The 15,212-nt window shown below is 24.6% G+C and overlaps 1 protein-coding gene across 1 annotated transcript; it reads right to left on the reverse strand.

The window, feature by feature from the left end:
- Nucleotides 1-4: 4 nt before the first annotated feature.
- LOC113551132 (MORN repeat-containing protein 5) lies at nucleotides 5-13,406 on the reverse strand. The gene is made up of 7 exons (XM_026953179.1): nucleotides 13,244-13,406; nucleotides 12,243-12,429; nucleotides 8,479-8,643; nucleotides 7,544-7,783; nucleotides 2,978-3,169; nucleotides 204-289; nucleotides 5-116 (listed from the first exon to the last, which is right to left on the reverse strand). Exons 1-5 carry the CDS (start codon nucleotides 13,404-13,406, stop codon nucleotides 3,049-3,051), a joined length of 876 nt encoding a protein of 291 aa, XP_026808980.1. The 3' UTR covers nucleotides 5-116; nucleotides 204-289; nucleotides 2,978-3,048.
- Nucleotides 13,407-15,212: the final 1,806 nt, after the last annotated feature.

Consider the following 15,212-nt stretch of genomic DNA (forward strand, 5'->3'; position numbering starts at 1 on the left):
AGAGGTAACTGATAATTTACGCGACTGTGGTACGAAACCGGTTTCGTGTAAATTAAATTAAAGGTTGTTGTTTTCGTATCTATTCATGTAGATTGTGTAAACGGAAAACCCATGTCCTGAGTAAACAGAAATTAAATCAATTATTTATGAATATATACAAGCTGGAAGAATATTATATACCATATTAGTATTTAGTATATTACCATATTATAACTTGACGGAAGATAAACTTTGCACTCATATGGATAACAAATCTGCGGGTTCCATAGACATTTAATACGTTTGACCTCTGGCGAATACATAGCAATATAGCATTAAAAAAACAAAACAACTTTGAAAACCGTATATATTTTAGTAACACTGAATATATACAATAATCAAAATTATAATATATACATTAAAAAAAAAAAACATTCATAAAAGTGATTTACGAGTTTTGTGTATTATGACCAACTAAAACCTATACTAATAATGAATTAGTAGGGACCTACACAACTTTCTCCTGAATATTTTTTTAATATTTTTTTTTTTTTTTATAGAATCAAGCGCTGATGTTACCAATGGGTGACTTCCCCAAAAAATAATTTAATGTTATGTTTATTTATATACATATTACATATGCATCAAAATTACTAAGATGAGGTATTAAATAATGTACAGAATGTTTTATATTTTAATAAAATAAAAAAACAAGACTAATTTAATTTTAAAGAACCGTAAAAGGGGAAAAAAAATTAAATTTTCAATCTTTTGTGAAAAAAGTTTAAACAAATTAGATGATTGTAGTCTTGTAGTCGTGTGTTGAATTAAATTAAATGTACTTTGTACAATACTTTGTTAGTTTTTAATGTCCGAAAAGATGCAAAAATGTGGTAAATACACGATTTAAAATTGAGATATATATTTAGAATTATTATTGCATTCGAAAAAATATTTTTGTGCAGAATTTGCATTACTAAAATAGTAAAATGGGTGTTTTTTCATTGTTATTTCAAATTTTTGAATAAATTTATTATAAAAAAAATATTTAAAATGATCTCTTTATAATAACATACGTGTGATTGAATTTCTGGTACACAAAGAAAATAATGAAATATTATTTATTACAAATGAATAATTGCAATCTAATACCAGTGGCAGACTGGGAGTACCTCCGGCACATACAGAAAAGATTTGAGTAGCACAAAAAATCTTTTTTAGTATGTTCAAAAAATTGTATTGTTCGCTTCGTTTGATTATGGCTATTTTACAGCCATTACGTACATTTTTAAATACCTCTAAATTTATAGTCTTTTTTTTTTTTATATCAATTACAAATTTGTTATAGCCCACAAATTCATCGGCGCGGCCAGGGAAAATTATTTTTCAAATGATAAGCAGATAAGCTGGGTTGGTGACATGGCTTGTATTTATTATAATTATATATTATATTATATTATATAGATAGGATTGTGTGTTATTGTCTATAATTGTTAATTTAACAATCAAATATAATTTTTTTTTTTTTTTTTTTAAAAATTAGACGATGACTAAGGGAACTCTCGCGGCAGCGACCACAACTTATACCATCATACATTGAAATATACTATCGAAGTAGAACAATTCAAGTTTTAAATATCACATATTATTCACCGACCATTGTATTTCAGACCTGAATTATTATTTATCATTGTGTTTAAATAATGTATAATAATTCTGACGAGATTCGTATGTAACTAGTACTATATAACTATACAGATACAGTGACAGAATATTTTTACAATATTAATGACGTGTGTACCGCAAGTTACATGGACTATATCAAGGTCAGTGTCTATATTTTTATCACGGCTTGTTAATTATTTTTAATAAAAATATAAGCGAGTGGCTCATAAATGCTTCCTCCTTAAACATATTATAAGTTCCTAATTTCTTATAATATTTATATATATATATATATGTAGAAAAGTCTTGGCGAACTCATTTATTTTAATAATTTTTCGCGTCTCATCTGTAATATATAATGTATCAACAGAAAATTGTTTTACACGTATTATCTATTTATAATAAATTGTTATTATAGTTGCTGTTGACGATATCAGTGTATATGCACCGTGTGTGGTGTAATATCATATTGCTACTTGCCATATAATGTGCTAGGCAAATTCGTTATAATTCTAGTAATATTATTGGATACAACTACTATTATATATCGTTAAAAAGATAATTAAAATAAAATTATAAAACCGAAACATAGTTTATTAATATCAATTACCTATGTTTATAGTAAATTGTATTTGTATATACCCACTACATACTATCATATAATAATAGAACAGGCATATTATAAAAAACAAGTAGGTAGGAGTGTAAATCATATTAATATCGCATTGCAGTATTTTTACTATCGTGTGTTTATGTAGGTATTTGAAAGCCAACCAAATAACCCACCTTTCGGAGGTGCCAGGTGCCTATAGTGTATTATTTATGTAGTGACAAGTTCTGTCATGCTTATTTCAATAAATATAATTATACACGCTTTCAGAAAATGAACATAATAATAATCCTTGATATCTGTTAATTCCATTACAACTAAATCTTCAGTCGTAAAGATATTTCAATGTTTAATATGTGCTGTTTTACATTTATAGGTACCAAATCTTCAAAATCGTGATTCTTCTAAAATTAATTTTTAAATTGAATGCCACGCCTGTTGGACTTTGATACTAAAAAAAATCCAACTAACAATTAACAATAATGTTATATTAAATGCTTGTATTCAAATATTTTATTATATCAATATTATTGTAATAATAATGTGTATTATAAAAAAATGCAATAAAATATAGTAACAATAATTTTATCCGTAGGAATAATTATTAAAAAAAAGAAGGGAAATTTGAAACACGATTTTTAAAAATCACTCTAATTAGTATTCCATATTTTGAAACTTTTTTATGTCTAGAGTTGTAAAATTATGGACAATTATTCAAATTACCTTCAATATTGTATTTGTTATTTTTATTTGTATGCATCATCGTTGGTAGTGATCCTGAAATTATCAATACGTTAATTGTAATTTGTTGCCACTTTGTCAATCAATCCTAAGGTCCTTTGGCAACGGCTTAGTTGAAAACTCTCCGTTGATGACGACGAAAATTGATCCAACGGAAATGATCCTTGTACGGACCTGAAATTGAGAAATAATCAAACTTGGGATAGAAATAAAAATATTTGAACGTTTAAGAAATTACAATAAATATACTACCTATATAGTCGAGTCACGATAACTCGGAGTTAAAGGGAGATAAAAATTAATTTTGAGATATGTATTATTCGAGATAACTAACTAGAATTTTTATTAATTTATATATAATTTATATTTCTAGGGGAATAATAAAAAAAAAAAAACGAGTTGTTAAATTTTTCGAATTATCGCGACTTGACTGTACATACATGTTTTTTTCAATTTGAATTTTTGTTAAAATTTTCACAATCTATAAATTAATATTTATAATAAGTTTAAGTGTAGGAAAAGAATTCTTAATTTATTTCATCATTCATATTATTGCTTAGTGCTTATTCACTAAAATATTATTTTGTGGTTTTATATAATTTTTGTCATATTATTTAAATTTTTTATTTTATTTACGAGGTTTTTGTTTTTTTTTTTCATGAATAATATTTAATTTTTTTCTATTTTATACAAGTATGGTTTTTTGTTATTTTTTAACTAATACGCATTAAGCCATTACATTTTTTTATCTTTTAAATACACTCGAGTGTATTGGTCCATATTGTGATCGTTAGTTGACCTTATTAAAATGTTGTACTTTTAGTTTGTCACTAGTCATAATGACACAACAGATTCCTGTACTTGAGATATTCATGAAATCATATTGGAATTTTTTTTGTGTTTTCTAAACACAAAAACTTTTCAATTAGTAGTTGATTATTATCAGTCGGACAATGTTTTTTATACATATTTTGTGATTTATATTGCAAATTTCAATACGTATTTTGAAAAATTTAGGTGATAAATAATGTATAAACTTATAACACCATTATATTATATCAATTTATATTTTAATGTGTGTATGTTTTCTTAATTCAGTAAATTTATTATAATATAAGTATAGAAAAATTGTGCACTATTGGATTTTTTTCTCAAAAAAGTCAGTTGTTTTTTCTAACGTACCACTGTCTAGTGTCCTGACAAATTTATAATCTTATCTAATTTATGAAAAATATATTTGTAGTTTAAATTTATTTTGATGCAGAATATTTTTCTATAAATTGTTGTGTATCTTGTATTTATCTCATAACAATACTTTATCAACATATTTAAAGTTCACAAGACATTGAGGTATACATTATACATATATATATATTTACATTTCACTTTTTTCATCTAAGCTTTTAACATTTATAGTTACTGCCTACTTTCATTTTGCTTTTGTGTCTGTCAACAGATTTTTCTACTTCGGAATATTATACTATTAAAGTAAGTGTTATTGTTCTAATGAAACTAAACTGTCGATAAAATAAAAACTAATTAAAATTTTTATTCGTTCGCTTTTTCAAAACTTCACAGATGAAATAAATGTAAAACGTTAAATGGACCACTCTGTATTCCACTATTCATCAGTAACGTATAATTGGGCACGAAATCAACGTATCACACACCGGTACGATACCATTGCAGCATTTGACTAACCGTTTCCTCTCCCCGTGCGTCTAAAACGAGCAATTAAACTCTACGAGTTTTCTTTCGTTTTCATAATATTATTACTGTATAAAACGGGACGTCGTCGTTAGTTTGAACTGTTTGAAGTTTACGGATACAAAATTAGGTATTAGCGTTGAGACTACGCAAAATACCATGAGATTAGTTTTAGTTATTGCTTTCGTCAAAATTTGCCCTTAATTAAATCAAATACAAATTTAATACAATTTATCATAACTTATTGTTTAAAAATGATAAACGTGACGATTTATATATGTGTTAAAAACGAATATACAATGTAAATATAACGGTTAATGAATTTTTTTCTTCTACACCATTTTCATGTATGTATTTGTTGTATTTTTTTAGACATACAACAAATACGTTCAACAACTTTTTTGACCTATGCTTCTGTATAAGTGTATTATAATAATAATTACATTTAATGTACAGTTTTATATAATAGGTAAAAATATTTTATATGAAATTAATTACATATTATGCGATGTTAAAGGATTTGATGCTACAATAATTAAGCTGGAGCATTTATTATAATAGTTTGGTTTATTGTAATGTAGATAATAAAAAATGATGTATGAATACTCAATATCAATAAAATAGGTTATTATCGATGATTACATTTATAATAATGTCAGTTAATTTTTATCATAACCGAATGAAATAATGAAAATATATTAGGTATATAGTCCAATAATGTTTCACATTTATATAAATTGAGTCAGATAACGGTTAGTTATTTATTGGAATACTACATATATTTTACGTTTTTAATGGTTATCATGATCTCTCTGCCATATCTTTTCTTCATATAATATGTATTTTCCGTAGTACAGATTTTAATTTTCTCATAAGTATAATTTTTTTGTCAAATGTATATTTAATGGAGGTTGCAATAATTAATTTTTAATTTATTTCTAAATAAAATGTATTTTTCTATCAAGTGTATTTGCTACTGTTGACAGATAAACATATTTTTATACAATTTAACATAGGTTTTTATAACTACATTTAAAATTACAAAGTGTATTTTCAAAATTACAAACATAATCTAAAAGAATAATTAGTGAATTATATATTATAATTTTTATATTCTCATAATTATATAAATGCTGATCTTCACTATATTTTCTTATCGAAGAATTTATCGTATAATAATATGATTTGATATTGTTTAATTCTTTATAGGTACATGCTAAATTTTTTGTAAATATAAAATATTACAACGTATTCTATCTATTCTGATATCCTGATATTACCACAATATATTATTGTATAAAATATATTTATCTCCAAAGTTATTTCTTTTTGAAGTTTTTCATTAATTTCTTAGACAGCTAACCCTTTACGATAAATATTGAAAAATAATTCCGTTAATTCCGGTATTAGTTGGCACACGATATTAATAATTGCACAGTTTGAGGAATTTGCGGCATTTCTTATTACATTTATTACCAAAAAGCTGCAAACTACATAATATTATATCGCATCACTGTTTTAAATTTTTTTTTTTCAAATTAAATAGATATTTATGATATTATAAATAACAAGATACAGATTGTTATTTGTGTTGAAATGATAAAAATAACTGTAAATTTAAATGTCATCACTTGAGTTTGAAATATTTGATATTACAATTGTTTGAATGTCGCTGTGCTGTGCTTGGAGGCCGAATAGACGGGAGTCGGGAATGATAAGTAAAGTGTAAAGGGAAATTTCTGTTTTTCGCGAAAATGACCCTCAATCGTCATCACTATTTCCGTTTTCTGTAAAAGGTTATATTTTGATTTCCACCAAAATAATAATATATTATTTGAAAACTATTTCGAGCGTGTTACCGAATATGCTGAAAAAAACTCCAGCGCTTTGATACCGTGACAACATTAGTTAAAAAGAATTATTGGTTTTTAAAATAATTATTTAACTCTGTATTTATTGTTATTTTTTTCATAATAGTTAAGTATATTGAAATGATAATGACTAATGAGTAACTGTGAATATATTTTGGTAATTTACAAAAAATTTTAATTTATCCAATGCATTTATATCTACTATATTATGTTATAATGAGGTGTAGGCGCTACGAAAAAAGTCTTCTTTTTGTATAGTAAAATATTTAATTACCATTTAACAATATATTTATATTATTGTACTTTTTAAGTTTTTATGATTTTAAATTATAATTTAATGTATTTTGTCATATTTTTTTTTGGTATTAATTGGAATATAGCTTTTAGCGGAAAACGGTTGAAGGTCACTTAGGCGGAAAATGGTAACGTCTATATAAACTCCTTTTTAAATTGATGATTATACAAATTATTATTAAAAAAAAATAAAAAAAATTTATTATAGGTACCTATTTCCGAATTGGTGATAATAATTAATAATTATACTTGATTAAATTTAAATTTACAATAAAATTTATAATCATATATTTATATAATATTTTATATACAAATTAATTTTTAAATAGTATCGTATTACCAATACTATTAAATTGAATGATTTTTGATTTTGATACCTTTTATTAGACTACTATCTAATTACACACACGGTTAATTATATAATATTGTTTTGACATATTATTAATGAGTTGGTATGCTGCGGCCGTAAGGAAATTAAATAAAATAAGGGTTAAGAATTAAAGAATAAACAAAAAAATACTTAATAATATAGAACGTATAGCAATGGTTAAAAAAAAAATTTATTTAGTTTTTGTTATTTTTTGACTTTTAAAAATGAATTATTATCTTTGATAAATAATATAAGTTTAGAACAACAAAATTAAAATAATCTTAAATTGTAATTATTTTTGCTTACTTTATAATGCTTCGTAGAGATAAATCGAACCAAGGAATTGATTTGATTTCTGCCATAATTGATCGGTTATCGTTATTGAATTGTTCGGAAGATATGCTATCTGTAGCTGTAGATTCTCCTTCATTTTTTTCTGTTGTATCATACCAATTTTTGTAAAATTCTGTTTGAAAACCTACCACTCTTTTGCCACCTTGATGGCAGTTTTCAATAATCCAATTACTGGATTCTGCTGTTGGAACCCTATATGAGAGGACACTCGTATAGCTTATTGTGAAATTATAGGCACATCAATAATCTGTTTTAACATAGTAATATGTAATTTGACAACTTTCGACAATGTCAATCAAAAATAAATAAATTAACGGTTATTAACAGTGCTCATAACAATGATAAATACATTTTCGTTATTTATTTAAAATTAAAGTCAATCTGCATAGCACAAAATTTTGAACATGTAAATTAAATATGTGCTACTTATATCTATCTATTGATTAATTTAATTATGTAAAATTCATTATTTGATTATAGGTAATATTAAAACTTTGAAAAAATATAGAAATTAATGACTTTTAATGAAAAATAGCTGCTATGGTACGAATATTTATTTATAGTTCTAAGTATTGCTGATAATAACATTTGGCAATATAACTACTCATTTCTACTTCAATATTATATTTTTTTCTTTCTATAAAATAACAAGTGGTCAAAAAAAACTCTAAACTTTATTTTTATTTTAAATAAATAATCTTCTTAAATCATGTCAAACAAACAAACAGAAAAAACAACAAATAAATAGCTTATACGGCAAATCAAATAATAATAATCACATTGTTTATTGACCACTTTTCGTGAAAATCTCGTTAGCCGTCAGGAGATTTGTTTTATTTTCATATTATTATATGTTATTTGAGTATTAGAACTTTGTGGATACTCACCTAATTAACTCATTTGTCCAGTAATCGTGTACAGTGTTCGTATGCAGCCAGTAAAATCCATCACCTGCGTCATATGCTCCGTTTGGCACAACGATCGTGGACTGTCGATTGGTAACCTTACTCCTAGCAGCTGGTTCAAAACCATTGACATGTTCAACGGCAAATCTAAAATTACGATGCATACAATGATGATCAATCAAAAATTGTGTTAAAATTACATTTTGCATTAGAATTTACAATAATATTTAAAATTGTTTTCATGGTTCTATTGGAAATTCAAACATTATTGCAAAATATAAATTCGTGATCGAATGAAAAATATTCAATTACGATATAATATTATAGGTGTAAATATTTATTGGAATTTTCGGTATGGTGTTATTGTGAATAAAATGTAATTATATTACTCTGGTAGGAGGTGTCTATAATAGCTATTATGTCAATATATTTTATGGTATTTTTTCATTATGGTATAAACTATAAGTCGAAGCATTTTTTCGTTGGTAACAAACTACCATATGTGTTCACAATAACATCATTAATATAAAATGACAGCGGATGTCAATTTTTTGTTCAACAAAAATGAATTTAATCCGTTCCGTGACAAAGTATAGGCAGGTACTTCCGAGTATATATATATTTTTTTTTTTACTTAATCTCAAAAACTTTTTTCCTATGTATGAACAGCTTATTTGTTACTGTAAGGATTAAAAAAGATATTTTTAAGATTGATAAGACAATCTTAAAAATATTTTTTTCTTGATGATATAAAGACAACTTTGGAGTATTAGTATGAGGTGGGTATTTGACTTTTTTTTGGAGTGGAACGCTGAGAAAAATAGATATTACTTATTTTAGATATTTTGAGCTGTTTGGTAATTGGTAAACTATTAGAGATTAGATAATTAATTAATAAGGGTAAAATGTATCCAGTAAACCGGCTACTTAAGCTTTTAATGATTGCTCAGAATATTGTATATTTAAGTAGTAGTAAAATAAATTTACCTATGTAAATATTGTGAATGGTAGAATTTGGATGATACAGCAATGAAAATATAAAAAATACGTTGATGTATCTTTTTAGAAATTTTTGTGATAATTTAGATATATTTTATTAGGTAAAAATGGCAAAATATTATAAGTATATACTATAAATAAAAATTCATATCATACATAGAAAAAACTAAATAAATTAAGTGACTTTCATTATATTTCATTAGTTTAGTTAAACTTATGTGTTAAATTCCAAGTGTTTCTTTTGTTAACGAATTTAAAATGTTTGGTTCCACAGGGAACGATCTACCAACATTTCTTACTGCCGAATAACTATCTGTACCAATGATGGGGGTCAAATAATTTAGATTTGGGTTTGGTGTTTACTCCATATTACCTACCATGGTTATGATTAATATCGTCGTATAGATGTATATTATACATCATAGATTAATTCGGACACCGATGGCTGCAGTGTACGATTTTGGCTATTGAATTTACATTTACTTAGGTATAGTATAGTACCAAATAGTACAAAATATACCCCCAACGTATAAGGTGTAGGCAATGTCAAACAGGAAACAATATTGTCCTAGCATACGCACTCGACCCATTAATCACGTTCCTATGCAGCTCTCATGCATCATGCATTTATGGACTTAGCTGATATAATAATTGGTACCAATTTAATGTATTGGTGTTAATAAATATAGAAAATAGTTCAGATACAGCTGCTGACATATTGCGTCGTGTGTTTACAATACTACGCATAACCACGCGCCAGTCGTGACAATCAAAAGCGATCTTTTAATATTAACGTCGTTTTTTTTGACGTGTTAAATTAATAACTTTTAAAATCCAACTTTGGCAAAATGTCCGTTTAAGAATATTAACGAGACGGATTAATCAAGTTATGATGGTAAAACTATATTTATGAATAAATTCGTTATGTTTAGCATACTTTTTAAGTTCATTTATTCCAATTGATTTATGCTCAAATTATTCTGATCTCGGTACCCTCAATCTTATATATATATATATATATATAAATCTATATATTTGATTAACCGTGACTTTTACACGACGCTGATTAATTAATCCTTTTCAATTAAAAACTATAAAATATTCTGCACAGTTAATGAAATTGTAATGCTTGAGCAATGACCGGTTAATTTAATTTTTTTAAATGTTACGAGTTTCTACAATATTGTTTTACACATATTGAGTTTTTAGAATGTTTGTATAGGTTTTAGTTTAAACAACTTGGATATTTTATTTACATTGTACATTTTAATTAATTTCCCGTTCATTCGTAAGCTTTTCACTTCAAAAATACGTTTAAACTTTTCATTAAAAAAACTTCAGTTCTTGAATTATCTGATAAGAGTATATTATTACATACTTGTTATATTTATAAATTGTACAGGATTAACATATTTTAATTTTAACAAAATTTGAATTTTTGGTGATATATAGTTATTATAAATATATATATTTTTTAAATAATTAAAAATTATTTATGATTATTAACTATTAATTTTTATTTATTTATATAATAAGTAGTAGTTATTAATATGAATATTTAGTAATATGTTTTATTATGTGTTATAAACACAAAACAAACAAAAAAAAATTGTAAATTATTTATGAAATAAATATAAACAATCGGCTTAGTTAAATTCCGAAAAAAAAAATTACAAAAAAGTTGTAATTTTATTGGCATGAGACTGGATAATAATATTTACATACAGACATAAAGTAGTTGTGAAAAAGTAGCGTAATAAAAAGCATCATAATGCAGACTAATATTTGTACCTTTGAAAATTTTTTATATTACTGCAGTGTAAATAATGTGACTTGAAATCGATGGTTATTCCATAAATAATGCTTATTTTTTTTTCACTGTTTAAGCAATATATATATATAATGGCTATGAATTATTTGTATTTTCACAATTATAATTGTAAACAAAATAGACTAATATATGTGCAGCATTTACAGTACTTGAACATCGATTGTTCGTGGTAATAGTCAGGATATTGTGTATAATATTAATATAATAATGTCTAAACAATTTTTTTCTATAAATTGCACGTTCAGTGAACCTACATAATAATATAAATATTTAATACAATAAAACACGTTTTTCACCTATTTATGAGTGGATACCCGTTTTTGATTAAACAACTAAGAAATCGAATATACTTGAAAAATTCAAAATATATTAACGAGCACTATTGAGATTCGTAAACTTATTTAAACATGAGTAATATTAATAATTTATAATATATATTACAATTTATAATACATATAGAGCATTATTATTGATCAATTTTCCAGAATCACTCAATTTTTAGTGTTATTTAATTTTAGCTTGCACTACGCTCCTTTGTAATTAAACATGCGATTGTCGGTTAAAAAAAACATTATTATCCACCTTTATTGCTATACATAATATAGGTATCTTAAAATTTATGTTAACATAATGTTTACTTATTTATATTTAAATACTTATTATTATTTCTTTTTTGTACAAACAGATTAAGGATTATATTATGTAAATTGTTAAATCACATGCAATATATTAATAGTAATTTTATTTAAATATATTTTAATAATAATTAAAGTAGTGTAAATAATTTACATACCTAAATATTATATGAATCATATTTTTTATTATTATTGTGGAAAAATAGGAAAATATTTATATATTTTTAAATGTTATAAATTAATTAATATTTTAATGGGAATATCGTTGACAGGAATAATACCTTCTGTCAGGCACCTTACAGTACTGCCAATTATTTTTCTGAAATCTGAGACCATCGCTGAATATATAATTTTGTTGTACGCATTTGCCCTTTTCCCAAACTCCTTCAATTCGGGATCCTGATGGATAGTACATAGATCCATCTCCGTGAAACAATCCGTCGTCGAAATTGCCCTCATAAACAGTTCCTAAAATTCGATTCGGTGATATTTCCTTCAAATTACTCACACAATAAATTGCACTGTAATCAAGTCGATCAGTAGAGACGTTTATTAAATCTAAGAGCAAATAAAATGTGTTTATCACTCGATAACGTTCTTTCACACTGATAGTCACATATTTAAATAGTCGGTTCAAATTATACTAACTAACTTATTAAATTTTAGACAAATTGACCACCAGTCACTACCTTTTTAAAATTTTGCAATTTAATATATTTGATCAATTTGATTATAAATTAGTCTTGTTTTGATATGATACGAGGGCTGTGTTAATCTAATATCGATTTTATTATCAAAGGTAGTAAGTAAGCGTAAGTAAAGTACAAATTAATTACCCACATATTTCAATATTTTTTAGTATGACCTACATCATTAATAATAACATTTCATGTAAGTCAGTGTTTATAATTAAAAAAATTGCATACTAAGTATCAAATCTAGTCAATTTGTGAGTGACTACCATATTGTTGTTATATTCTAATATTTTATTTTTTAAGAAACATTTTTTTTTGTTTTACCAAAAATAACCATAGAAACTAAATACACTACAATTTAATTATAAATAATGAATAAACTAAATCACTAAGGTTTTAAATCATTATACACCGCAATATAGTAACGTACTATGCATATAAAATTATTATTACGAAATTGAAGTACTGAAATCAAACGATTAGGTTATGGATGTTATAATATTAATGTATGTACTATGTATGTTATATGCACATGTAACTAAACAAACAATGATAATTCATCCTTATAGAGTGATTTAAGTGATTACCATTTTGCATAACGTAAATGCCATCTCCAGACATCGTTCTATGATTCCATTTGCCTTTATAATAATTTCCTGTTCCGACTGGAAACCATTGGTCGTAAGGATGTAACTGAGGTTTACACTTAACTTTTATCTTTTTTATCAATTGTTTTTTCTTGCAGGACATTTTGGTTAAAAGTGAATAAACTATTTTTTCTATTAAACTAGTTAGTAAAACAAAAGAAACAATTTGACTGTTTACTGACATTATTTGTAACCATAGTGTTTGATTAAATTGTATTCGTAGTACATTTTTATAATAAAATAGACACATAATATGTAGTATATATATATATATATATATTATATTTAGATCTTTGTACAAGGGTATTGTACTGTGTTTGTCTACGTCAATATATTTGTTTTTACCAATAGTTTGAAAATAAATGTATTAGTATTATTCTTAGAGTAAGGAACCAAAGTAAAATGCATAATTAATTAAATAAAAGAAGAATAAAATATATTTCATGCTTTTTGTAAGTATTCGACTCAACTTGAAATAAAAAAGTTGAAAAGTCATCGTATTTTTTTAGGAATCTGAGATTGAAATTAAGTTTAATGATTGTTATTAGTGTTAATTGTGTAAATATTGTTTAAACAGTTTTATTGTTAATTTGCATTAAATATTAAAGTTTTTTGTTATTTTAGTTTTAATATTTATTTTGGTTTAATAGTATATAATATATATAGTTTTCGGGAGGGCAAATATGAAGATAAGAACATTGTAAAATATATCGTGTATGCAATTAGTAGTAATTTATTAATATTACTGTATTTTAAAAATATTATTATTTACTTAATTTTAAATAACAGTGTTTCTAAAATTGGTAGAATTTTAGAAGTGTAATTAGATAAACTCACTAATTTTATAATACTAATGGGTAATATAAAGATGCACTTAGTTATTGTTTTATATTCAAGTATTTGTTCAACACACAGTTATTAGTATACATAAACTAAAAACAATTATTCTTACTTGAAATAAACATTTAATGTAATTATTTAGGTGTTTTAACGATATATGTATCACATTTTTGGTAGAAAAATAGGAATTTATGCAATAAGCTGATTATATTTTAGTATTAACAACCTACCCATTTATATCTATCGTTTAAATGTTGTTTCTATTGGAATATTCTCAGTGGTGTTTTGTTAAAACCAGTTGAGTATTGTTTTAGTATATAAACCTCAATCATAATTTTCCTCTAAATATAACTGCTTTTTCTCAATATAACATTGATATAGATACGTTTTAATAATAAAAATATAATATTACAATGCAGAAAATTAAATCCAACTATAATAACTGTTTCATTATCTGTAGTCAGTAGCGACCCAATATATAAACAAAACAATATTAGATTTTCGTGAGCCGAAACAAAACGCATGTGTGAACTACTTTATGGCGAACTATATGGATTTAAAGCGCTACAAACCCATACCGAGTCTCAAGAATTATATTGATATAACTTTTTATTCAAATCGGTATAATATAACAAGTATTGTGTAGATTTTGGATTTTTATTTGAATATTAAATATTTACAATAATATTATATTTATTTTTACTATATATATATATATATTTAAACTTTATTCTTTTCTTTTTTTTTATTATTACAAAACAACAATGAAATATGAAGTATAAAGTCTGAAGTACATCATAAAATATTGCATGTAAAATAAAAATAACACAGAGGAAGAAATAATTCTGAAATAATAAATAATACTGATATAAAATAACATATTAAAAGTAAAATAATAGTAATAATGAATAGATAGGTAAAGGTACAACTTTTTTGCAGTGCTTTAATCCAATTTAGGTTTGGGCTGAGATAAATTACTCTCGACATAATAAAAAAAACAATTTGGAAACAACGATCGTAAAGTTTATTGTTCGTAATATTTTTGGAGTAGAAACTGAGATTATGAAAT

Source organism: Rhopalosiphum maidis, chromosome 2, assembly GCF_003676215.2.
Source record: "Rhopalosiphum maidis isolate BTI-1 chromosome 2, ASM367621v3, whole genome shotgun sequence".
Classification (NCBI taxonomy): domain Eukaryota; kingdom Metazoa; phylum Arthropoda; class Insecta; order Hemiptera; family Aphididae; genus Rhopalosiphum; species Rhopalosiphum maidis.

Bases quoted from the DNA above. Each gene is read 5' to 3' on its own strand.
- LOC113551132 (XM_026953179.1), bottom strand. From the start codon at position 13,406: ATGTCCTGCAAGAAAAAACAATTGATAAAAAAGATAAAAGTTAAGTGT. The intron at 12,430-13,243 runs GTAATCACTTAA...ATCGAATTTTAG, and splicing joins CATTTACGTTATGCAAAATG to GAACTGTTTATGAGGGCAAT. The intron at 8,644-12,242 runs GTATTATTCCTG...TCGTAATTTTAG, and splicing joins TGTAAGGTGCCTGACAGAAG to ATTTGCCGTTGAACATGTCA.